This window comes from Ylistrum balloti, unplaced genomic scaffold (assembly GCF_031769215.1).
Source record: "Ylistrum balloti isolate Yb309-2 unplaced genomic scaffold, AGI_CSIRO_Ybal_v1 Utg370782, whole genome shotgun sequence".
Classification (NCBI taxonomy): Eukaryota; Metazoa; Mollusca; class Bivalvia; order Pectinida; family Pectinidae; genus Ylistrum; species Ylistrum balloti.
In genome coordinates, this window is record NW_026782457.1 from 133,545 (window position 1) to 159,266 (window position 25,722).

Below are 25,722 nucleotides of genomic sequence, written 5' to 3' on the forward strand. Positions count from 1 at the left end.
TCTGTCACCAGTTGTAGATCTCAGTGTTGATATCTTGTCACCTGTTGTAGACCTCAGTATTGATATCTTGTCACCTGTTACAGACCTCAGTATTGATATTCTGTCACCTGTTGTAGACCTCAGTATTGATAATCTGTCACCTGTTGTAGACCACACTATTGATATCTTGTCACCTGTTGTAGACCTCAGTATTGATATTCTGTCACCTGTTGTAGACCTCAGTATCAATATCTTGTCACCTGTTGTAGACCTCAGTATTGATATCTTGTCACCTGTTGTAGAACTCAGTATTGATATCTTGTCACCTGTTGTAGACCTCAGTATTGATATCTTGTCACCTGTTGTAGACCTCAGTATCAATATCTTGTCACCTGTTGTAGACTATGTATTGATATCTTGTCACCTGTTGTAGACCTCAGAATTGATATCTTGTCACCTGTTGTAGACCTCAGTATTGATATCTTGTCACCTGTTGTAGACCTCAGTATCAATATCTTGTCACCTGTTGTAGACCTATGTATTGATATCTTGTCACCTGTTGTAGACCTCAGTATTGATATCTTGTCACCTGTTGTAGACCTCAGTATTGATATCTTGTCACCTGTTGTAGACCTCAGTATTGATATCTTGTCACCTGTTGTAGGTCTCAGTATTGATATCTTGTCACCTGTTGTAGACCTCAGTATTGATATCTTGTCACCTGTTGTAGACCTCAGTATTGATATTCTGTCACCTTTTGTGGGGTTGCAGATTTGTGTGTTGATGTTCAGCTGTCATTTTAAGGATTTTTTTGAGGAAAACCTTTCATCATCTCACACAAAGATAATATATATTAGACACTCACTGATTAGACTTTCTTTATAACACAAGTAATACGTACAAATAAGAAATATGACTTGTAATCTGACTGCATGATAACTGCTACCAGTCTTAGCCATCAAATCTAAAACCATTATGATTCAAAGCTTTATGTATAAATCCCAACAGTTGTCTGTTTGGCTTTGCCTAGTACAAACAGTATGACTGGTGTAGAGCACACAATGTAAATCACAAAGGGGAGATTATAAAGTCAATGATTAGATCCAGACATCTGAAGATTTACGGAGTCAGTCTCAAGTCTGTTGTAGCAGATATCAAGTATCAGGCTTAGAGTTGAGAAGCTACTGATCAGGAACCTTCAGGAACAAAAGTTCACAATCGAGGGCTGAACTTTTAAAATCTGATTCAGAGGAGGAATGTATGGGCTTATTACTGGGCGATTTTCTGATATAGATTTGGGCGGGCTTATTAACATACATTGGCTTATTGCTGGACTGTCAAAATCTTAAATAGGAACAGCTAAACAAAATGTTGGTTTGCAATGTTTCAAATTATCAAGAGCACAAAATTTGCCTTTTTGTAGAGAAAGTTTTTACAATTTGAACAAAACATCACCAACTTATTATGTTACAGTCCAAATTATGAGTTTTTATTTCAAATATTGTCAAGTATTATATAATTTCCTTGTTTCTGGTGATAAACTCGCCAATCTGTCATATTTAGGAGGGAGACGCCCGATTTTCAACTCCTGGTTTTGCTATTTTTAATTTTTTAATAAGCGAATTTGCTTAACAAATGCATATGCATGAAGAGCTCCAGCTTTCATTTGAATGTACAATTCGAAAGATGTCATTTTCAAATGTTGTTTCTTTACTGGAGGGTCTCTACATACATCTCATGCATGCTTTTATTTTTTAAGTGTGTAAAATCTCCCCCCATGAAAATTTTTAAAAGTTGGCAAGTGATACGTGTTTTTGAAAGTAACTAAGTCCATCTCGCTTGAATTAAATGTAGCTGAGGAAGATTTTACAAGTCTTTATTGGGTTGGATGAGGTATTGTCAGCATGATGACGACCAGCGATAGAGCTATATACACCAGTGACTGATCAGAACATGTTAGTTTATATGTTACTTGAGTCTGTAGGTCTGCTACTTTTTTTTATAACACTCAGCAGTAGGACAGTTGTCATTAGGGAAGACAAGCACCTGTCAGCCGCTTGATGTGTCACATCCTGGGTCCATTCTCCACGGCAAGTTTACTACTGTTGACTCGTACCTATGTAGTACAGTCGGGAATCAGATATTCGTGTAGAAGGTATTCAGTGGACTTGAATCAATTTAATGATTCTATGCACCTATAATGTTTGATAGAATTACCATACCATTGTATATATTGTCTATAATCATTTAAAGTTATTTCCACAATGCAGGCACAGAGGTTTAAAGTACATTTATACTGTACAATACATGTAACACATGCTGATATAAAAAGCTATTTCAAAACTCTATTATGTAAAATATTGTTCAACAGGGATATTATTATTGTTCTGCAAAACTGTATTTGTTTTGCGGATCTGATTGTCATATTTCTACAACTTTTGTCCCGTTTTCATTGCAGCCACCATGGACCAAATGGAGCTAGCAGAACAGTTAGCCCTGGTGAGTATCAAAGACTTTATCACTCATTCTGTACTACAAATAGTGTCTGTCCATCTGTCCATGTCCGTCTGCTCATCGGCCCATTTGTCAGACTGTCTGGTAGATGTAGCTCTCCTGAAAAGTTTATCAGTTTTGTTTGAATCGACAGTTAACATTTGATTAGGCAGACATGTTGAAGTAATGTTCAATTTAATTCGAAATGATGTGCTTATTTAAACATCAGATATGTGTTAGTACGCTGTTCAGCATCAAATAAATAGTTACCTAGGGTTTGTGGTGTATCACACAACTTAATTCTATACTTAATTAATACAACGCCAGAAGTGCATGTATATCTGTCAAACAGTAGAAATGGTTTAATGTTTGATACACATCGTAAATTTCTTTAAAATTATCATATCTAATACGAAATTGAAATTAAGTCATAAATCACGCAGGATTCTGTTAAATTTTTCGACTAAATGATTCACAAGTATACGCTCTGAAAAAGAAAAAATGATTTATGGGCAGTTGTGTGAATGGTTTGTGTTGTGTTTGATGTGCAGTTGGGATTGTTTTGCGTTACATATAAGATAAAATGTGTATATGCTAGATACATTGCTGTTCATGCAGAGAGTCAAACACCCAACACTCAAAGAGAAAGCAGAACAGCCATGAAAAAACTTGGCAGACTTTTCACATGCATGGATCAGGGAATAGTTAGATGTGATAAGGACTATGTTAGAAGTGTAAAGATGGACATAGACTAACTTATCTTAGTGTTACAACTATGACTGTGTTCAGTAATGATTGTACAGATGAACCTCAGACCTGTCTATAACCAAAGCTACAAGCAAGAAGAATTTAGAAGTTGAGATATTCAGAGGTAAACATATTCCATGGAATCTGTTACCATGGTAATGAATAAACGTGCTTGGTTGAGATTGCTCTAGAGATTCTAAGGTGACGGGCTGATGCATTTCTATGTTCAAACAGTATTTTCTTAGTACATTCCGCTGAGGTTGTAGAGGTCAGATTATGGAGTAAAGGTCAGATTATGGGGTGGAGGTCAGATTATGGAATAGAGATCAGATTATGAAGTACTGAGGTCAGATTATGGAGTAAAGGTCAGATTATGGGGTAGAGGTCAGATTATGGAGTAGAGGTCAGATTATTGAATAGAGGTCAGATTATGAAGTACTGAGGTCAGATTATGGAGTAAAGGTCAGATTATGGGGTAGAGGTCAGCTTATGGATTAAAGGTCAGATTATGGGATAGAGGTCAGATTATGGAGTAAAGGTCAAATTGTGGGGTAAAAGTCACATTTTGAGGCAGCGGTCAGATTATGAAGTAGAGATCAGTCTATGTGATGAAGGTCAAGCAGATACATGCAGCACTGGGTCCCTGTTGCTGACTTGTCAGTCAGTGTTACAGTCTTGATGCTTTGGGATTATCTATCAGATAGCACAAAAATATATCCTCATTCCCAGCTACTGTTGGAGGATAGATGTTGTGACGTCTCCATTACAAACACTTACAATCATACATCAGAGGTAGCACTCAAACACCATTCCTTATATAGATACTGAGCTACATACTAGAATTTCATTACTTCTTCTAGGTATCATGTTCATGTTTCATTTTATTTTGATTCTGTTCCAAAAACCTTTTACAAGTAAAACCTTGTGTGTATCAGTAATGCATATAAAGGGCTTAATGACTTTTATAAACATGCTGGATTTGTTACTGTCAGCCATAATGGAAACCGAATATTACATTCTCAAGCATTCTTCTCAAGTAAAAACTGTTAATGCATGTGCATCAACTGAACCAGAATGTCATTCCTGTTTCTGCCTGTTTGTATCATACAAACCTAGTCAAAACCGAGTCTGGCAGTCTAAATGTTGTGTGCTCTTTCACTGCTCGTCCGACTTGGTGATTGTCCAATTTCACTTCACCTTCTAATGTAATAACTTGTGTAATGTGAACAATGTCTTTGGAATGTTGCTCATTAGTCAAAAGGTGTTCAGTAAATATGACATCATAATATATAATGATATTCTTATAAAACCTGTAACACCCCGGTGTATTGCCACACATACAATAGTGTCTGTGAATGTGATTAAGGCCCCTGTAATAAGCTTTAAAACAAACCTAGCCCTATACCGTGGTCCTAAAGTTTGCAGAGATAGGATTTCATATGCACAATTTTCAGTCAAAGATTGACGAGCAGTAAATTACTCTCCTGCATGTTTGGAATACCACTTGTTCATGTATATATTGACAGGAAAAGTCATTAGTTTTTAGCTGTTGTTGTACTGTCAGTAAATGAAATTGGGATTTTAAAATGTATCGCCAGCTGGTTACTTTGCTTCAGGGTTTCAAAAGAAGGAAAACTCTATAATATTTCAACCTAAATCAATACTTGTATTAACTAACGATGACTGGAGCTTGACAATGAAAAAAAGTCGCTAGACATTTAATCATGAGGTTTTGTTTGAATCCTTAAGACCAAGAGACAAAACCTGACATAACAAGTTTCTATATACCTGGTAACTTATGGGCATTTTATGTTAGATTGTATCTGTTGTGTCAGTGAATACCATAGATAGTGTTAACATACAGTGTACATCTACCTAATTCTGTTATGTATATGCAATTGAGAAGGGGATATTAAATTCCTGTTAAGTGTCCCGGACAGGAATCAAACCACCTGTTGCTAGTATGATAATCATCAGATCTAACCAGCCATGCCAATGAAACATATTCTGTCAGCTGACTGAAGCTGTACAGTATGCACCTTACAGACCAACCAGCTTCCTTCTTATACATATACAATATGATATAAAAGATCAAAAATATCTTATTATATATTTTTTTTAGACACCACACCAGCCCCCTTCTTATACATATACATGATTTTGAAAATCAATATATTATATAACATGATATTTATGTTTAAAATATATAAGGATAACAGGTTGTTTATAAGTTCTTTTACAACATTAAAAATAATCAAAGTCAGTCAATCTAACCTGTCCGTTTTTCTGATGTCGTTGATTCTTTTTATATATGATACTGTAAAAAGATCAGATAAAAGTCTTACAATGCTCCGCGAAAAATCAATCTCGCATTCAGATCATACTTGTCCTGAGCTAGGATTTGCATGGATTATGCACGGCTGGTGTTTTATGGGGCTGTTGGTGTGCCAGGTGTTGTTGTTTTGCCCCAGTCAATTTCCCGATTTCCCACCCACCACTCATACATTCTGGTTTGTTTGTGGTACAGCAATGGCTCCTGTGTCCGATTTTCCATGTCCAGACCTCAGGTCGATTTCAGCACACTTATTTTTTTCCCCCATTATTTATAATTCTGAGTTACATACTAACCTTCAGGTCAAGGTGATATGATAAAATCAAAACACTGTGACCTACTTTCAGATTTATACATTTGTGCTATGGTGACCTACATGCCGACCTGATAATGTATAACAATGTCACAGTGACCTATTTTCACTGTGTTTCAGGTCCAGGAAATGGTACAGGAAATGAAGACAGGCTTTGCCACGGCCATGGAAGAGCTAGCCAACATCCAGTTTGGGGACCAAACCTTACAACAACAAATGGTCACAGATAGGTCAGAAAACAAGCAGAGGACCGTGGAACTGACCGAGGCAGTACAGTCTTTAAAGGTGAGTAGAGTACTATTGAGGAACACCTGGATGGATTATTGTTAAAAATTTTGAATATCTCACGTATCAGCACTTTGGGGTTGAATTAAACAAGGCAGAATTTGATCATTGTCAAACTCCAAAAAAACAAAACATCACAACACACTTAACACTGTAGTAAAGACTTTGGTGTTCTGACAAGTAAACAGCTGCTGGATGAAAAAAAAGACATTGCATGACCATGCAAGTCATTACTTTATAAAGATTACCATGGTAACAGGAAGCAGGCACCCAGAGAGTAATGTTTCAAAACTTATATAATTCAGAATGGTTAAGGTGTTGCAGAGTACAAAATTCAACCCAGATATCTTTTATCAAATACTTTCTCATTACATTCAACAATTATAGTCATTTTCCACCACAAATTCATGGTTGTGCTTGTATTTAGAAATGCCTATTGGGTCACTTAGTATGTGTAGAGATCCTGATTAAATCCTTGTTTGTACACACTGGTATTTGTCAATATGGCATGATTCATACACACTAAAGATAAAGATTTTTGTGGGCATGGATGCCCCCCAGGACCTCTCCCCTGGATCAGGTACTTGGGACTGATTGTTTGGCGGGTGACACATGGAAATGCTTTCAGTGTAAAAGGCTGGGCAATGATAACGAGGACAATTTGATCAGGTCTCCGCTAATTTGTGGCAACTACAATGAGACTGGAGATTCAAAAAGAGATGATAACTTTGTCGGTTCTAAGGAAATAAAGGATGCTACAAACAATAGGTTTAGTGTTTATTTGCTACAGTAGTACGTTTAGCAGTATGAATCGTAAGTTTACCTTATTTACTGGGTATAAGCCCAAATGATTTTGCTCTCTAATAAGCCCATTCCCATTCTACTTATACTGCAAAGGCTTATATTCAGATATAACCCCACGCTTTTAGGTAACATGCAGTATTTAAATATTGTGTTTATTTGGTTTTTTTTTTGTATTTTCAGCTAAAATCGGCGCATATCATCAATTTAAGTTTAAACAAAATGTTTTATTTTACTTGGGTTTAAATTCTAACCATAAACAAATGTTGGAGGGGAAATAGTAATTTTCCTTTATTCATGTTACACTTATCATTATAAGCATTCTAGCAGCTTATTTTTTTAATCAAACTTTCTAGCAAATAAACTATTATCTGTAACATCAAAGTTGATTTCATTCTGTATAAACTACCTGCCAGTTTAGGGAAATCAAAAGCAATTGCAATATGAAATAAAAATACTCAATTGCCTTCTAGGGAGACTTTACTGAGCCATGTGCTGAACAGAAATATGAGTTTGCAATTTACCCAAATTGATTTTTATCAAATCCAATCAACCGAAAGTGTTCAGGCGAAATTTGATGTCTTCATATTTGCCTGAATTTATAGAACAAACAGCGTGAAGTTTTTGTTGACCTGTTCGGGTTGACCTGTACAAGATACTCGTGAGTACCCGCCTTTGTTAAGGACGGAAACAAACTTGAGGTCTCCATTTACAATTGAGTAAATATAAATAAACCCATCCACATGTTCACTTGAATTTACAAAGGTACTTTAAACTGAGGATTTACAATACACAAACCCTAGTGCTGGGAAGTACAGCATCGTGTTTGTTAAACATATATATATATATATATATATACACACACGGAGAAGGAAGGTACGATGTTGACTTCAGAGGACAAGACAAATGACCTGAGTACAACCATAATTTCAAACCAATTACAAGATATAGCCATGATTGATAAAACATAGACTGATATGCTAGATAGATATATGTTTAGTGTCTCCGTCATTTTTTCAAGTCTGCACAATTGGGGCAAGATCGTCAAATAATTAAATCTTGTCTGCACCAAAACGTTTTAGCTTTATTATGAATTACTTAAGGTACATGTAAGTTAAGAACAAACATCGGTGAAGTGTGGGATTCGAGTCTCAATCCTACATTGTCATGTGCTCACACAGGCGTGGACTGTACTTTCTTAATAGGGGTTAATTTTTATAAAACCTCTGGTTATAATCTACATATATAGTCCATTACAGCTCAACAGTTATCATATACATTCAATTTCCTCGTATAAAGTTTTCTATGTTGAGTATGTAAGACATGTGATGAAAAAAAATTTTCAGACTTTGTTTTTTTGTTCTTTTGAAACAAAAAGAATCATTTAAGAGGCATTATCACATGTGACTGGTCATCATCATAATGATATGTCCCACCTAGATAGAGGTATGGCCTACCTAGATAGTGGTAGGTCCCATCTAGATAGTGGTATGTCCCACCTAGATAGTGGTATGTCCCACTTATATAGTGGTATGTCCCTCCTAGAGAGTGGTATGTCCCACCTATATAGTGGCATGTCCCACCTAGATAGTGGTATGTCCCACCTAGAGAGTGGCATATCCCACCTAGATAGTGGTATGTCCCACCTAGATAGTGGTATGTCCCACCTAGATAGTGGTAGGTCCCATCTAGATAGTGGTATGTCCCACCTACAAAGTGGTATGTCCCACCTAGATAGTGGCATGTCCCACCTAGAGAGTGGCATGTCCAACCTAGATAGTGGTATGTCCCACCTAGATAGTGATATGTCCCGCCTACATAGTGGTATGTCCCACCTAGATAGTGGTATGTCCCACTTACATAGTGGTATGTCCCACCTAGAGAGTGGTATGTCCGACCTAGAGAGTGGTATGTCAAACCTAGATAGTGGCATGTCCCACATAGAGAGTGATATGTCCCACCTAGATAGTGGTATGTCCCACGTAGATAGTGGTATATCCCACCTAGATAGTGATATGTCCCACCTAGAGAGTGGTATGTCCCACTTAGATAGTCCCACTTAGAGAGTGGTATGTCACACCTAGATAGTCCCACCTAGATAGTGTTATGTCCCTCCTAGATAGTGGCATGTCCAACCTAGATAGTGGTATGTCCCACCTAGATAGTGGTATGTCCCACCTAGATAGTGGCATGTCGCACCTAGATAGTGATATGACCTGCCTACATAGTGGTATGTCCCACCTATATAAAACATTGACATTCAGGTTTCTTAATATTCTGTATTCTGTTATCTCTATCACAGTATGTCATATATGTTTATCTATATTTACTTTATAGAACATGTTGAGGTCATGTGATAGATGAGCCAGGTACCTATAATTAGTATGTATCCTTACAATTTCATTGGTTGATTCTTGTCCAACTAATAATTTGTAAATACTTTATCCACTATTGCAAAACTTGAAAAGTTCAAGTTTGCTTGACCTTCTATTGATGACAAAATCCATTTCAAAAGTACTTTCAAAGAGGTATTCCTATGTTGAAATTATTTTTAGATTATAGAAAATAAAATTAAACATCTGTTTTTCTAGAATAGTAAAAGTTCATCGTTTTACTCTGATACAACAGTCAAAGCCTCCAAAAGTTATTACATTACAAAATGTTGAAATTCTTACTTTGGGCTTAAATAAAAAGATTAACAGCGCATATAGACAGTGTTTGCATATGATACATGTATTTTGTATGATAATATTCAAAATTTGTTCAAACTTTTATAGTCATTTTGATAGGCAGTAATTGATAGTGTGATTTATTTTTATACACATCTACCGTAGTAGTACAAGTGAGAAAAAAATTAAAAACTATTTGATTGATGTTTCTATAAATTATGCTCTGTGAAGCGTTCCATAATTTCTCCTTTGAAATGAATGATAACTGAGACTTGTAAAGGTGTGGTATGGCTTTAAAGGCACATACTTTCAGCACTTGGTCTTTAATATGTTCATTTCAGAATCAAATTGTTATCTACAATAACGTTTAAAACTATCTTAAAGAAATATTAAACCATAGCTCTCTTTGTATTTAATTTGTTCAGGTCATTAATGATAATGTTAAATACATGAAATTCTAATTATACAATTTTTGTCTTTTAATGAATGTACATACATATCTGTCAGAGTCAAGATTTAAAGTCCAGAAAATTTTGTCTTTATTCAACAACAAGTTTATTATATTTGCTTATCAGTCATTGACTTTAAACTTCCATACTTTCCCTTTTGATCAACTGGACCTAAAAACACATTTTAGATAATTAACTTCCTTCCTAGCTAGACAAATCCACTTTAAAAATTGATATGATATTGAGCATGACATATTATTTTTTGAGTGTTTAATGAATGTTGTAACAACCCACAGATATACGACAGGAACTTCCCTGGCGCTGACATGTATATGCTACATTAAACAGTATTTTATTTGTAGGTCTGTAGTTCAATAGGCACAGTAAGGTACTTTTGTCAACAAAATTGATATATACCTTGTGTTTCCTATCACAGTTAGATCTGAAGGCGTCGTCAGTAAGTTACAGGATTACAACACAGCAAATACATTAGAGTAGTAGATGTCAAGTAGGGTTCACCAACAGTTTATCTTGTGATTAATATCTTACGAAAACAACCAGTTTTGAAAAAAAAAAGAACTCTTTTGTCTTTTATTCTTTAATGTAAAAGTGTAACGTCAGAGATGTATGAGAAATGTGATTTTTCTCACACACCCTCAATATCAAGATACAATTTTATCTTTGGAAACCTATGAAATAGAGGAAATGTGATGACAAGCAGCCCTGTTCATATCTCTGAAGATTTTTGTTATTAAGATGTTAGGATATTCTGCGATTATAATCGATTTTACTACGGTAGCCACTTGAGTTAAAAAAGGTTTGTCCACAAACTGAGACTATATAGATATCAAACAGAGGAGGATATTTGACAAGTGGAATGTGAACCTGATTGAGACATAATGGTTTTTTTATCAAAATAGTTGTGTATATGAGTATTCGATGACACAACCTTCTCCGAACTTCACACTGACACTATGTACATTGTATGTATTACCAGGTGTATGTATACCCATAGGCATATTGAAATCAATTACATACATTTATCCTGCAACTGGCGCTGCCTTTGTTCCGGGTTGACGGAAAACTCCTGAACATTTTTGCACCTGCGTTAATTTGACAGAATTACTTTCTGAAGTTACTTAAAAATTACAAGAAAGCTGCATTTTGGCTCAGCAAAAAGTGTCTTGTCATTTTTGTCTTTCAACACCCTTGCCAAAATACAGTATACATTTTAAGACAGGGACCATGTATTCTTTAACACTGTCCTTGGTCAAGTTATGAGTGGACAAGGGGAGGGCGGCAGGTTGCTGTAGCCAAGATCATGATTCTAATGGATCAAAGCATAAAAAATATATATCTTTCACCACTTCGTGCATCCTTGTGCACGATATAAGTCCTACACCTTGTCACACCTGTTGGGAAGGACATCTGGAGGGCATCTTTGTTAGATCTTTCAAGACTGATTTGTTTTCTTTCCCTGTTCTGATTACGTGCTCCTATTTCACAGAAAGTGCTAGGTACGTGTTAAAAAAATCTATTTATAATGGCAAGAAAAAAAGAGCACAGTGTATCACTTCAAGGTTAAAAGTAAACAGGACAGTGAAGTGAAGGTTAAACTGTGTCGGATTCAATGAATTTTTAAAAACACCCGTATATAACTTTGAATTCTTAATCAGTTTTTCTCTGAATAGTTATTCTCTGTGTTCGACGTACAACAGAGTTCAGTTTTGTATCGAGGTTTAAATTTCCCCCAATCTTCTTATCCTGTTCCTTAAATACAAATATTTTAATACAGGTGAAATAGGTATGACATTTATACAATAGAAAAGTTTAAATAATGGATTATCTTGTTATTACTGTAGGTTAATGTAATGTTATACCCAGGTACCTGTTAATACTGATAGCCATCAACTCATGGCTCATAGTCTATATATTTACTATAATACTGCTTTATGGTCTGTATCTCTGTGTTCACACAAATATCACCATAAAATTGTCGGGAGAAGTCACAACCTGGGTGTATATGATGAGATGGCAGTAATTTTTTTGGAGTGAAATAGAGTGTAGAAAATGTCATTTCTAATATCGTTGTTATATTGCACTTGAAAATTGCGCTGGTGATATTCATCCTGTTTTTGTAAATATTTTTAATGCTAATATGTAAATCATTGCTGAGTCATGGTCTTGTATGGGTTTTCCCGTTGTCATTACTGGCACATGAGAAATGTCTGGTTCAGTCAGAATAATTTGTTGTAAAGAGTTTATCACAGAAGCTGTATCAGGTGCAGATTTTTTTTTTCTCATTTGCCCATCATTTACATCTTCACTTAAATATCAAAGGTAGCAATTGTTACCACGGCGATATGTTTTACACAAGTACAGTAGTTCTATGTCATCGGGTGTGGTCCCACATCCGCCAGTCCGTCTGTGAATAATGTCTTTTAATCAGTGCTTTTTAAAAATAACTAAAGATACAGAGAACTGACTTCTGATAATGAGTTATGTACGTCTACAAATGGTCCTAACTTAAATTGGACCTGTGTCACTTGCAAAATGGTAACCACTGATGGCTGCCATCTTCATAATCTTACCATGAGTAGTCAGCCCGAACAGAAAGTTATATAATAACAGGACTTGCAGCTTAAGATCTTGTGTGATCAAATAAACACTTTCTAGATGTAAATGAAACTTCTGAATATTTCAGTTTATCACATAATGACAGATATAAAAAAAACTACATGTTAAAGATCTTCGACATGATATAATTGAAATATTTTGATGTTCTGTATGAAATACATTCAGAGCTTAACCAGAAATTATTTAAAGTTCTCTAAATATTCAAGCACTTTGCTTGTCTGAAGATTTTGAATTTTTTTTTTTTTTCAGACTGAAATAGAGAATCTGTCTGGTCAGTTAAAGGGTGTGTCAGAAGCTCAAAGGTCACTGGAGGCCAAAGTGGACAATGTCAAACCGTTTGACAAAGAGGCATTCCTGGAGGAATTACAAAACATGGGAATCGTCACTGACCAGGCCAGGTATCTATAACTGAGTTACGGGTAACTGTGATAAAGGATATCAGTATTCTGTAGTCTCTTACTCTCGGTCTATACTGTAATGTATAAGATTCTCAATTCACACTAGAAGTATGAGATAAAGACATCCAAATCAGGCGATAACTTGATTCTATGTTTCCACATTGAGATATATTCATAAAACTTTGAAGTTAAAGAAATCAAATTATATATCATGTTGACTATTCAGACCTTTAATTAAAGAGTAATCTGACTTTGTTATTGTTAGATTTCACTGTGAATGGGGGGACATATATATACTTATAACAGTTACTTACAACTAGTCATGGTAAACTTGATAATTAATTCTCCATTTTTATTACAAAAAATCCTGTTGTTGGTTTAGATTTGTTCGAGTAGGGCAATTTTCAAATTTTTCCAGGGGTTTTTTCATGGGAAAGATTGAGAAATGAAAGACTTTAAATGGTTGATGATTGATGTATTAAGATGTTGATAACAAATATAAACAAATGATTTAAAAGGTTTATGATATTGATATAGAGAAGTTTTATTCTTTAGATACCAGGTACAGACAGATAAAAGGGGCAGTGATCTCCAACCCAAGGATGTGTCCCCTCTAGTCCACCCTTACCTCGCCAGCCTCACACAGGACAAAGGTAAGTAGTTATGTGCTCCCTCAGTCCACCCTCACCTCACCAGCCTCACCTCGCCAGCCTTACACAGGACAAAGGTAAGTAGTTATGTGTCCCCTCAGTCCACCCTTACCTCGCCAGCCTCACACAGGACATAGGTAAGTAGTTATGTGTCCCCTCAGTCCACCCTTACCTCGCCAGCCTCACACAGGACAAAGGTAAGTAGTTATGTGCCCCCTCAGTCCAACCTTACCTCGCCAGCCTCATACAGGACAAAGGTAAGTAATTGTGTGCCCCCTCAGTCCAACCTTACCTCGCCAGCCTCACACAGGACAAAGGTAAGTAGTTGTGTGCCCCCTCAGTCCAACCTTACCTCGCCAGCCTCACACAGGACAAAGATAAGTAGTTACGTGTCCCCCCCCCAAGTCCACCCTTACCTAGCCAGCCTCACACAAGACAATAGTAAGTACTAGGTAGTGATGTGTCCCCCCCTCTCCAGTCCACCCTTACTTCCTTGTATATGTAAATTATATGTTGTTTGTTGGTTTGTTTTCTCTAACATGTATTTGAAGCACTTGTTAAGTGTAAATAAAAAAAAGATTTAAGTAGTAAGTAAAGAAAGGAAATAAGGATAGGTATTCATTATAATGCTGTATACTGACATAAGGCTTTTGGCAAAGCAACATCATCCTTTTTTCAAAATTTCATTAAGGATTAATTTATCTGTTGATCTGCTTATCAGTTTTAAATTGTAGTAAATAATTTAGGCATGCCCCTGTGTAATCAAGAGGAAATAACTCACATAATTTAAAAAAAAAAAATTTTTTGGAGGTGTTTGACAGTGTTTTGTAATCCTTAGGTGAAGACTCCGATGCCCAGTCAGTGACGGCCCTGGCTTGTAAAAGTCTAAACCTGTCGCAGGCTTTACACGAGAAGTGCTTACATCTCGATTTGTCTGCCTCCAGTGATGATGACGACACAATACGCCATGCCCAGGTAAAACCTCAGGCTAATATATTAGATCTTGGTTCATACACACTGATGTATTGATTGCATTTTACAACCTGTTATATATTTGATATAACTCATTTCTGAGACCTGAGCTCTATTTCTGATAGGTTCACAATGCTTTCTAGTGCTATTCGAAGCTATAAAAAGCATTTAAATGTGGGACATTTTTCTTGAATTAGATATTCTATATAGGTTTATCACAGTGAAGGTAAAGAGAAGAAATAATCATGGTTGATGTATGTACGGTATAGCCTGTACAGAACAGTACAAGGGAGATAATTACAGAAAAAATTCTAATGAAAGTGTGTCACTCAGCTAAGAAACTGTGCAGTGTAAGGGAGATAATTACAGAAAAAAAACCAAATGAAAGAGCTCAGCTAAGAAACTCTGCAGTGTAAGGGAGATAATTACAGAAAATTCTAGAATTCACTGAAAGTCTGAAAGTACATTTTTATCTGATTTGTCGGAAATTTTATTCTCATTGGTTCTAAACCGATAAAATATTTTACATTTACAGAATGCAAGACTGGGGTTACTCACTGCAGACAATGGTCGTAAGTATTGGTTAATGATGTATAAATACCATCACTTTTCACACGGTATTTTCATTACATTTTCATGCACTTCAATAATATAAATATGGACTTCCCTAAATGATAAATGACCACATTTTATTTAATTAATTGTATCATTCAAGACACAAATGCGATTTACATAATGTATTACATTATATGCCTGTGGGATTCATATTTATCATTTTATTTGTTTTATTATGTTCCTTCTGTTGTTCAGCATTTTATTGCATGATGTATCATTTAATGTTTAATTTCACAAAATCTTTATCCTTTCACCAAAAAAAATTTTCTGAATTTCTTTGATTCTCAAAATCCAGACATTACTAATGCTAATGAAAGAGCAAAGATGTCTTATGTTAAAAATCCTATAAAGTGTTTTGAGATGTTCAATAAAACTTCAGTTTATCAAGACACTCCCACAATTCTAAAAGAGAAAAAAAGTTGTTCTTTCCAAACATAAAACATCAGCTCTCAAAGATTTCCACTTTTTAGGGGTAATTTTTTTTTTTTTTTTTTTTTCTAAAATAATACTTTTTATTAGATCCATATCTTCAGTTTCAAAAATTGTTTGATGCATCTGTAATCATAATCACTTTAATTGTAGAATTTATTTTTTTTGTCACAAGACTGTATTTGATACAGTAAATGTACAATAAATAAGTGTAAATTTTACTGAACGTGTCGGCTGTTTGTGTAAGTATTTGGTTATGTCTGGATTAGTGTTCCAAATTTTGTTATCATTTCATCCTTCTTGTTTAAATTTTCCCCCTATCCTTATTTTCCTCCTTTCTCACCAAGCAGACCTTTCCGAGGCCAAAGCACACTTTTCTAAGAAAATCCCTCCTCATGAAAAAGTGCTGGAAGAAGGTATGATGATACGATGGTTATATACATGCTAACTTGACACTGGTATGATGATATGATGGTTATATACATGCTAACTTGACACTGTGTACATGTTTATGTTCAGTTTGTAAAACCTTCAGATATGTTGACAATCTTGTGTTTATATATAATCAAATAAGTTATATCAGACAATTTTTTGATAGATAGCCTCCTAAGTAAACTAACGGTAAAAAAGGATAAACCCAACGTCCACGCTGAAATTGTTTTCCTCCGCAATCACATATAAGCTCAGTGGCTATCTTACACAATGTACTAAAATTTCTATAAAACAACTTTTGATAATTGAATCACCATCTTTCATACAACATCTTAAGATGTTTTTGCCCCTAGACAGAGCCTTCGGTGTCCATCAACTTAAAGGATTGCCTCAAAAATTCAACAATTCATTGTCGTTATTTCTTAGTTGATCGTATACAGATATATATGAGGCCAACTAATGGGGAAATCTGGTTATGACTATATATACACCATATCATAAAGAATGTGTAGGTGGGCATATGAGATTGAAATCCCAGCTGTCCATCTGTCTGTGTGGCTGTTTGTATGTAGATTGAAGTTTGTCAGGATTTTAAAGCTTGACTATATATACGCCTATATCAATACAACTAATGTTAGTGTTATGTTTAGTCAAGACTGAATGTATTAAAATGCTGTATGTATACGGCCATTAGGAGGAATTTCAGATTCTAGGAAAAGATGTAGAAATTTTTTTTTCATATATCTGGCTGGATGGGACAATCTAAAGGTTAATGATATGTGGAGTGAATTTTAGGTTTTGCTTCAGAAATCTATAATCTAAGTAAAAATATCGATTTTAAGAAATATGGGGACATTTTCGGTCTTATTGGACTTGTTTCAGTGTACAAGATTCTTCCAGATGTGAAACCTATAACGGTGTCACCGTCTAGTATACCATCAGTGCAGAAACATTAGTCTTAATTTAGGAATTCAAACAAATGAATTGTTAATGCTATCATCTGCAGTTTGCAATACCACATATCAGTAAACATGAGGCCTGTAACATTTGTAACCAACCATTTGTAGTTCAGAGGGAGAAGTGTGCCCAGGAGGCCATTAGTGCCGAGAGGTCGTACTGCTCACAGTTATGGACCCTAATTGATGCCGTTATCAGGCCCATCCGCCAGGAGGAGCTCATGACACAGAGAGATCTCAGCACCGTCTTTCCATCCTACCTTCCACATCTCTACGAACAGCACTGCATCATGCTTCGAAAGATGGAGGAACGGATGCTCAAGTGGAAATACACAGGCCTTATCGGGGATGTGTTTGTAAAGTTTACAGATGCACAAGAGGTAAGATGATCTCCTTGTATATGTAACACTGATGTTTCTTCAGTTGGTCATATTCTGTTCTTAATCCTGTTATATGTATTAATTACTAATTATTAATTAATTTAGATCTAGCATATATAGTTTTTTTAATTGAATTTTTTTAGATGTAAATTTAAAATTTAAAAACATTTTCTTGTACAGATTTGAGTTTTTTCGATGATTGTACAGCCTCTTTGTGAGTTATTCTGTTTATGTGATTAAAGTGCCAGTTTATCTTTACAGGGGGAGGGTCTGTCTGTCTACAAGGACTACATCAATGATTTCCCAACCGTGATCAGTAACATCAACTACTGGTTCACACAGTCGACTCGCTTCAGAGATATCATGGGGGTCAGTACAATTACCTGTTCTCGATAAATTTCTTGCTAGACAACAAAATGTCACATAGGTGACAAGAAAATATCGTTTCAGGAATGGCAGAGTTAGTTCTAGAAACAGGACAGATTTAGATATAGTAGCTTACTGTAGTACTAGTTCATTAATTACCATTAATTTTGGTTACATGCAGAAATTCCTTCACACAGTACTTTATGCAGATACATACTTGCAACATACTTGATTTGGCGCAGCGAAATTTTACGGCATTACAACTTTTTAACATATACTGATAGGAGCATTGATTAATTCGCACATACAGGATAATTACAGTTTAGCAGCAAAAAGAAACATAAATTAGCACAATCATATTTTAGCACAATATTTCGTCCAGTAGGAAGAACAGTTCGGTGTGATCTATATTCCACATCTTTCTACACAAAGGAAACATACAGAAGTCTAGTATTTTGGTTTCCAGTCTGTTCATCTGTCTGACTGTCACAGTCTGTGCCGTCCTTGAATATAGTTCAGTTTTACAGAGGATGAATTTGAAGTCTTAAATACTACTATCTGTAGTGGTTGATAAACTATTGTTACTTGTTACAGAGCTCCAGCTTAGCTACCTCCAGTGTGATTCCTCTGCTGTTGGCTCCCCTTCAACAGATTCCAAAATACTCACTTCTCATCAAAGTAAGCAGAGTTATCTCCCTTTTATTTACATCTGAAATATTCAAAATTTAAATTTGTCAGAGCCTCTTTGTCGTCGTCCACTTATTGTTCAGGCCAGAGTTTGGAGATGGTTGTTGAATAAAATCGAAGGACTTTTTAATTCAAGCGTGAAGTTTTAACACATTGATTATTAAGGTGATAACTTTGAATCTATTTTTCGTTATAAAATTTCAATAAGTTAAAAAAAATGACAGTAAGAAAAAAAAAATAAGTTGAATAAAAACCTTGTTGGGATCCAGATTTATATAAATGATCCTATTTTAAAAGACAACTTTGTGTCGGTGAGTTGTTGTGAGAGAATTCGTCTTTTCTGATCACAGAACATGCTCAAACACACTGGACCTGACCATCCAGACCGATATTACCTAGACACTGCTCTAACTCGGCTCAAGAGTTTCCTCGGCATGATGAACAATGACCTTGAGCATGCCATGCAGTTCATGAATGTCAACAAGGTTCCAATGGATCGGTATGACTTATATTTGTTAGTTACTAATATTCGTGTTTAGACTATCTTTATTTTTATACCTGGAGAGTTCGTTTAATCTGTACAGCAAGGCCTCCATGATTAATGTCAACTGAGTCTTTCTACTGCTGAAATGTCACGTCTGATGTCTCGTACAATATAATGAATGTTATTTCTGTACAAGAAAACACACACGTCATGATTCTAGGGAATAACGCAGTCATGCATAATATTGCATTATGATGCAATACATTTTTGTTTTTTATCAAATAACACTACCTTTGTCAGCCATGACTGTAGAGATTTATTATTATGATATTACATACATGCTGTAAATCATTTCAATACATTTCAGAAGATGTCAAGTTTCTTAAGTTATACTAAAAATAAATCAAGGAGGTCTTATCTGTTAATATATATATTTTTTTTTTTTGTGGTCTGAAATTCTCAGAAAGTTATTTGAGTCAGTCGTAGATCTGTGTAAAATTCTGAAATGATATTTGATTGAGTTACGGTAACCAGTTAGACTGCTTCAGTAGAGTTTTGCTCTTGTTTCTAGTGACAGATGTAAATCAGTATTTTACCCGGTAACTCGACTGTCTATAAAGATTATACCTCATGATACAGGAAAACATTGAACCAAGGGTTTATATTTGTCCTTTTATAAAACTCTTCATTTTAACCCAGTTTTAAACTTCATTTTAAATACTAAAAGTATATCTATCATCTTCAATCTGTCACCTTCCCTATATTTTTTTTGTATTTTTAAATGGTTAAATGTAGAAACAGGCATACTATGGTGCAAGTTTTCTCATACACCAAACTTATTTCTCCGCTCATGTACTTCCTATAATATATCATAAATAGACTTTATGATGTACACTGGTATTAGATGCCACATTACCTCCTCCATACAGTGTAAGGCTTTGTGAATTAATCTACAGGATAAGTTTAATCACTACATATATATTCTTCTCCATTCACACCGCCAAGGCAAAAAGTCTGATATGTAATTTTTGAGATTTTTATCATATGTACATGACAGGTCTCTTACCTACACAAGAAGTCTCATTATAATACATAAGAATTGGCAATTTAACTTTACAAACAGGTCCTGTTGATTTTAGAATTCCTATCAATTAATATTCAGGTCCCGTGACTATGGAAATTCCATACGATCTCGTTCGAGTGGCAGTAGTTGCGAAGCAAACCAAGTGTCCAGTGCTAGAGACAGTGGTATACATTCCAACGGGGAAGATAACTTACTCCGACAGCCTGCCTCTCCGAACACGACAAGGAGGTACTAGTACTATACACCAGAGAATTTAATATCAAGTTCTCCGGGACTGGTTTAAGGGAGATAACTCACTAGCATTCTGATTATTTGCTTTTTACATGCATGCTTTTGTATTTAAAATATTTCTGTAGTTGCATTATTGTCCTTAGTATACCTGTAGCTTCTTTCACTAATAACAAAGATATTGTTTCATATCAAGTGTAAAAAAAAACAAATATAACATTGTTGTTTATTGTATATTTAATCACATTTGGATGCTTTGTTTACATATTTTTTCCAATTATAAAAACATATTGCTAAATAGATATTTTTTGCATATAAGTTATTGTTTTAACTGCTGTTTGTACCGTGTTACTGGAGATATTTCTTTACTGATATTTGCTCTCATTTGTTTGACAGGTATGTCTTGCAGGTGTTACGAGATCGCCGTGAGAGAGAGGCTGCAGATAGTCTGAATGAAATAAGAGAGAGACCAAGATCGGCAATCCCTGTTCGTGCCCACACTTTAGGGTACGGAAGCCACCCTGACCTTACAACACATGAACTCACAGAGTTTGTGGGAGGAGGAACCCGAGACCTACCATCATATGCGCCATACCAATCTGCAAACAAAATGTACTCATCGATGACCAAAATTCAGCAGACACGAGATCCACCCAAAAGTCCCGAGAAACCTCCTCGTAAGATCAAGATCAGGAGGAGACCAGACAGTCAGAAAAGTTCTGTAAGCTCTAATTCAAACTACTTGAGGCCGTTGACACCTCACCTACCATATAACAGTACACCTAGACAGGACACTTTCAATGAAACTGACATTCCACGCTCTCATGCTGCAAGCAGAAGACTGCGAACAAATCGACCAGCTTCATCTATAGATTTCACTGGTGGTGAGTCAGAAAGAAGAAATAGAATGATGGAACAGGTCTCTTTTCATCCCCCACAGTTAAGTACCCCAAGGGAACACAAGAGTGATGGAAAAAGTCGCAGTGAACTTCATCTGTCCCTTCAACGTCTCATGGCAGAGCGAGATCGTTCCGATGCGCTGGAAAATGATCGGTATGATAGGTCTTCAAACCACTTTCAACCACTAGATGTCAGTTCTGTTCACTCATCTGAGGCAAGAGAAAGTTATCACCAACACAATCACAGGAACGCAAACTATGGGCAGGAAGTACAACAGCAAGAGGAGGATTATGGGATATTTGGGGATGACGATGAGGAGGAAAGCTATCAACAAAGTCCTCGTGACATTGTGACATCACAAAAGTCAAGGTCTCTAGACACAAATGCAATGAGAAATGATATGAACTTTGTTTCAACAGACAGTGGCCTACATTTATCCCGACAGAGGGATGTAGCTCCCAAGGGGATGAGTGGGGAACAACTGGCAGCATCGTTGGCCCTAAGTCTTGGTGATCAGATTTCTACAGAGGAGGAGGATTCTAACTCCAGTCATGACCATGTACACCTGGTCCCTCATGGTCGACAAGGATCAGTGAATATGTTATCAAACTCAGAAGTTAGCAGTAAGGAACAGTTAGATGAGACACCTCGGGCAGCAGAAAGGGTGGATATGTCAAACAGGAGTCAGCGACTAGAGCCAAGGAAACCTGCAAGGGGAGTTAACTCTGTAAAACTGGGTCAGGTACTGAATAGTTATGAGCAAGGGGAGTTGGTGGGCGACAGTGTAATCCATGTTATCAATGACAATAGTGATGACCCTCGCCACTCTCATCCCAGTGGTCTGCCAATCGACTTGCAGACTGATAGTATCAACACAAGTAGTAGTAATACATTAGATCGAGCTAGAAAATATGTTGTTCCTGCTGAAAAACCATCAGAGGATGACATACCAAAACAACAAATACCTACTAAGTTACGAACAAGTTTCTCAGATATAAACAGAAATGAATTGAAAGTAAGTAGTGTTGATAGCAATAATGCTGTAAAGCGAACCTCATTACCAGTGGCCCAACAGTCTCAACGAAACAGTCTGTCTCCTAATAATGCCGAGAACACTCACATTCCTACCATAAGAGGTCGTCGTGGGTCAGCCAGTGTGGAGAGAGCGCCCAAGAAGCTACCAGTGGTGTTGGGAAGACTCAGTCAGCCGAATCTCGAACAGATGACAGCGGGGACCAAGTTTCCGTCCCCTCCAGTTAGCCCCACAAAGATGACAGCTAAAGACACAAAGATTCCTCTTTATACGCCAAACCGGGTGAAGAAGGACAGGGCTCCAATGTCCCCAAGAGACCCTATGTCAAAATCAAGTGAGGACATTTCCAAGCTAAAGAAAAAGCCAGGTACTGCTTTCAAACAGTCCATCAAGAACTTCTTCGGGAGAAAGAGGTAAGAAAATTGATCAGCATATTTATTCATCTTTTGCCTCATTTACATATTAAGTTGAAGGTTTTAGAATACCAGCAGCCTAGTCTTTTGTTTAAGGTTGACTTTTGAGTTTAGTTAAGATATTTTGGTAAATGTGAGTCATACCTTCCATAATTTCAAAATGAAAGTAATTTAATATCAGCTTCATGGAATTAAGAATAATTTGCATGATTTCTTGTCCCTTGGTAAAAATATCAAAATTTGCTTCTTGGTGCATTCAGCATGCATTTTCATTTTCTGTCTTTGCCATAAATAGCTTCCTTTCCATACCCCTCCACTGATAAACGGCATTTTGTATTTATGATTAGCAATATGTCCATCTTCCTGGCAAATGTAAGTTGAAAAACTTGAGCTTTTATTGATTATTCTGTTATTTCATTTTGCGTCCTTTGTAAAGGCCTGCTGCTGAAGACTCCTCAAATGTTGAATTCGTATGTATTAGATGTAATAGAGATTTAATCAGTTTTTATATCAGTATTAATCTCCTGCCTGTGTAGACAAACGTCAGAAGGTCTTAATCTGTTACCTCACCATTTGAATCTCATATATCTCATAATACATCTAATATATCATTGACTGTCAACCTACCTATTTTTCAATCTGCAGAAAGAGAGCACTTATATATCAGAAGGAAATATTCTGTTTCAAAAAAAAAATAGTTTTTACTTCATCAATGATATATTTTGAATGGTGATGTATCAGATAATGAATGTCAACATATGCAGCAATATTAAACGGTGTGAATTTATTAAATAAGTCTGACCTTTGTAATAGTGAGGACATTGAATGAAAGGACTGTGTTGTGTGATGTATCCTGTAAGGGTTGTATATCCAGTGTATAACTATGGTGGTGTGTGATGTATCCTGTAAGGGTTGTATGTCCAGTGTGTAACTCTGGTGGTGTGTTGTGTGATGTATCCTGTAAGGGTTGTATGTCCAGTGTGTAACTCTGAAGGTGTGATATATCCTGTAAGGGTTGTATGTCCAGTGTGTAACTCTGGTGGTGTGTTGTGTGATGTATCCTGTAAGGGTTGTATGTCCTGTGTGTAACTCTGGTGGTATGTTGTGTGATGTATCCTGTAAGGGGTGTATGTCCAGTGTGTAACTCTGGTGGTGTGTTGTGTGATGTATCCTGTAAGGGTTGTATGTCCAGTGTGTAACTCTGGTGGTGTGTTGTGTGATGTATCCTGTAAGGGTTGTATGTCCAGTGTGTAACTCTGGTGGTGTGTTGTATCCTGTAAGGGGTGTATGTCCAGTGTGTAACTCTGGTGGTGTGTTGTGTGATGTATCCTGTAAGGGTTGTATGTCCAGTGTGTAACTCTGGTGGTGTGTTGTATCCTGTAAAGGTTGTATGTCCAGTGTGTAACTCTGGTGGTGTGTTGTGTGATATATCCTGTAAGGGTTGTATGTCCAGTGTGTAACTCTGGTGGTGTGTTGTGTGATATATCCTGTAAGGGTTGTATGTCCAGTGTGTAACTCTGGTGGTGTGTTGTGTGATGTATCCTGTAAGGGTTGTATGTCCAGTGTGTAACTCTGGTGGTGTGTTGTATCCTGTAAGGGGTGTATGTCCAGTGTGTAACTCTGGTGGTGTTTTGTGTGATATATCCTGTAAGGGTTGTATGTCCAGTGTGTAACTCTGGCGGTGTGGTGTGTGATGTATCCTGTAAGGGTTGTATGTCCAGTGTGTAACTCTGGTGGTGTGTTGTGTGATGTATCCTGTAAGGGTTGTATGTCCAGTGTGTAACTCTGGTGGTGTGTTGTGTGATGTATCCTGTAAGGGTTGTATGTCCAGTGTGTAACTCTGGTGGTGTGTTGTGTGATGTATCCTGTAAGGGTTGTATGTCCAGTGTGTAACTCTGGTGGTGTTTTGTGTGATATATCCTGTAAGGGTTGTATGTCCAGTGTGTAACTCTGGTGGTGTGTTGTGTGATGTATCCTGTAAGGGTTGTATGTCCAGTGTGTAACTCTGGTGGTGTGTTGTATCCTGTAAGGGTTGTATGTCCAGTGTGTAACTCTGGTGGTGTTTTGTGTGATATATCCTGTAAGGGTTGTATGTCCAGTGTGTAACTCTGGTGGTGTTTTGTGTGATATATCCTGTAAGGGTTGTATGTCCAGTGTGTAACTCTGGTGGTGTGTTGTGTGATGTATCCTGTAAGGGTTGTATGTCCAGTGTGTAACTCTGGTGGTGTTTTGTGTGATATATCCTGTAAGGGTTGTATGTCCAGTGTGTAACTCTGGTGGTGTGTTGTGTGATGTATCCTGTAAGGGGTGTATGTCCAGTGTGTAACTCTGGTGGTGTGTTGTGTGATGTATCCTGTAAGGGTTGTATGTCCAGTGTGTAACTCTGGTGGTGTGTTGTGTGATGTATCCTGTAAGGGTTGTATGTCCAGTGTGTAACTCTGGTGGTGTGTTGTGTGATGTATCCTGTAAGGGTTGTATGTCCAGTGTGTAACTCTGGTGGTGTGTTGTGTGATGTATCCTGTAAGGGTTGTATGTCCAGTGTGTAACTCTGGTGGTGTGTTGTGTGATGTATCCTGTAAGGGTTGTATGTCCAGTGTGTAACTCTGGTGGTGTGTTGTGTGATGTATCCTGTAAGGGTTGTATGTCCAGTGTGTAACTCTGAAGGTGTGTTGTGTGATGTATCCTGTAAGGGTTGTATGTCCAGTGTATAACTATGGCAGTGTGTGATGTATCCTGTAAGGGTTGTATGTCCAGTGTGTAACTCTGGTGGTGTGTTGTGTGATGTATCCTGTAAGGGTTGTATGTCCAGTGTGTAACTCTGGTGGTGTGTTGTGTGATGTATCCTGTAAGGGTTGTATGTCCAGTGTGTAACTCTGGCGGTGTGGTGTGTGATGTATCCTGTAAGGATTGTATGTCCAGTGTGTAACTCTGGTGGTGTGTTGTGTGATGTATCCTGTAAGGGTTGTATGTCCAGTGTGTAACTCTGGTGG

At 36.7% G+C, this 25,722-nt stretch overlaps 1 protein-coding gene across 2 annotated transcripts in view; it reads left to right on the forward strand.

The window, feature by feature from the left end:
* The window catches only part of LOC132558371 (uncharacterized), a 42,902-nt gene that overhangs the window by 10,620 nt on the left and 6,560 nt on the right, over nucleotides 1–25,722 (forward strand). Inside the window, exons 2-14 of one of the 2 annotated variants that reach the window (XM_060222917.1) lie at nucleotides 2,438–2,478; nucleotides 5,985–6,149; nucleotides 12,955–13,103; nucleotides 13,659–13,756; nucleotides 14,592–14,728; nucleotides 15,261–15,297; nucleotides 16,120–16,185; nucleotides 17,269–17,537; nucleotides 17,799–17,906; nucleotides 18,498–18,581; nucleotides 18,941–19,089; nucleotides 20,237–20,386; nucleotides 20,783–22,732. In XM_060222917.1, the coding sequence (XP_060078900.1) occupies nucleotides 2,438–2,478; nucleotides 5,985–6,149; nucleotides 12,955–13,103; nucleotides 13,659–13,756; nucleotides 14,592–14,728; nucleotides 15,261–15,297; nucleotides 16,120–16,185; nucleotides 17,269–17,537; nucleotides 17,799–17,906; nucleotides 18,498–18,581; nucleotides 18,941–19,089; nucleotides 20,237–20,386; nucleotides 20,783–22,732 (3,403 nt within the window). The remainder of the gene's footprint in view (nucleotides 1–2,437; nucleotides 2,479–5,984; nucleotides 6,150–12,954; nucleotides 13,104–13,658; nucleotides 13,757–14,591; nucleotides 14,729–15,260; nucleotides 15,298–16,119; nucleotides 16,186–17,268; nucleotides 17,538–17,798; nucleotides 17,907–18,497; nucleotides 18,582–18,940; nucleotides 19,090–20,236; nucleotides 20,387–20,782; nucleotides 22,733–25,722) is intronic. The other variant, XM_060222918.1, reaches the window with a different exon arrangement.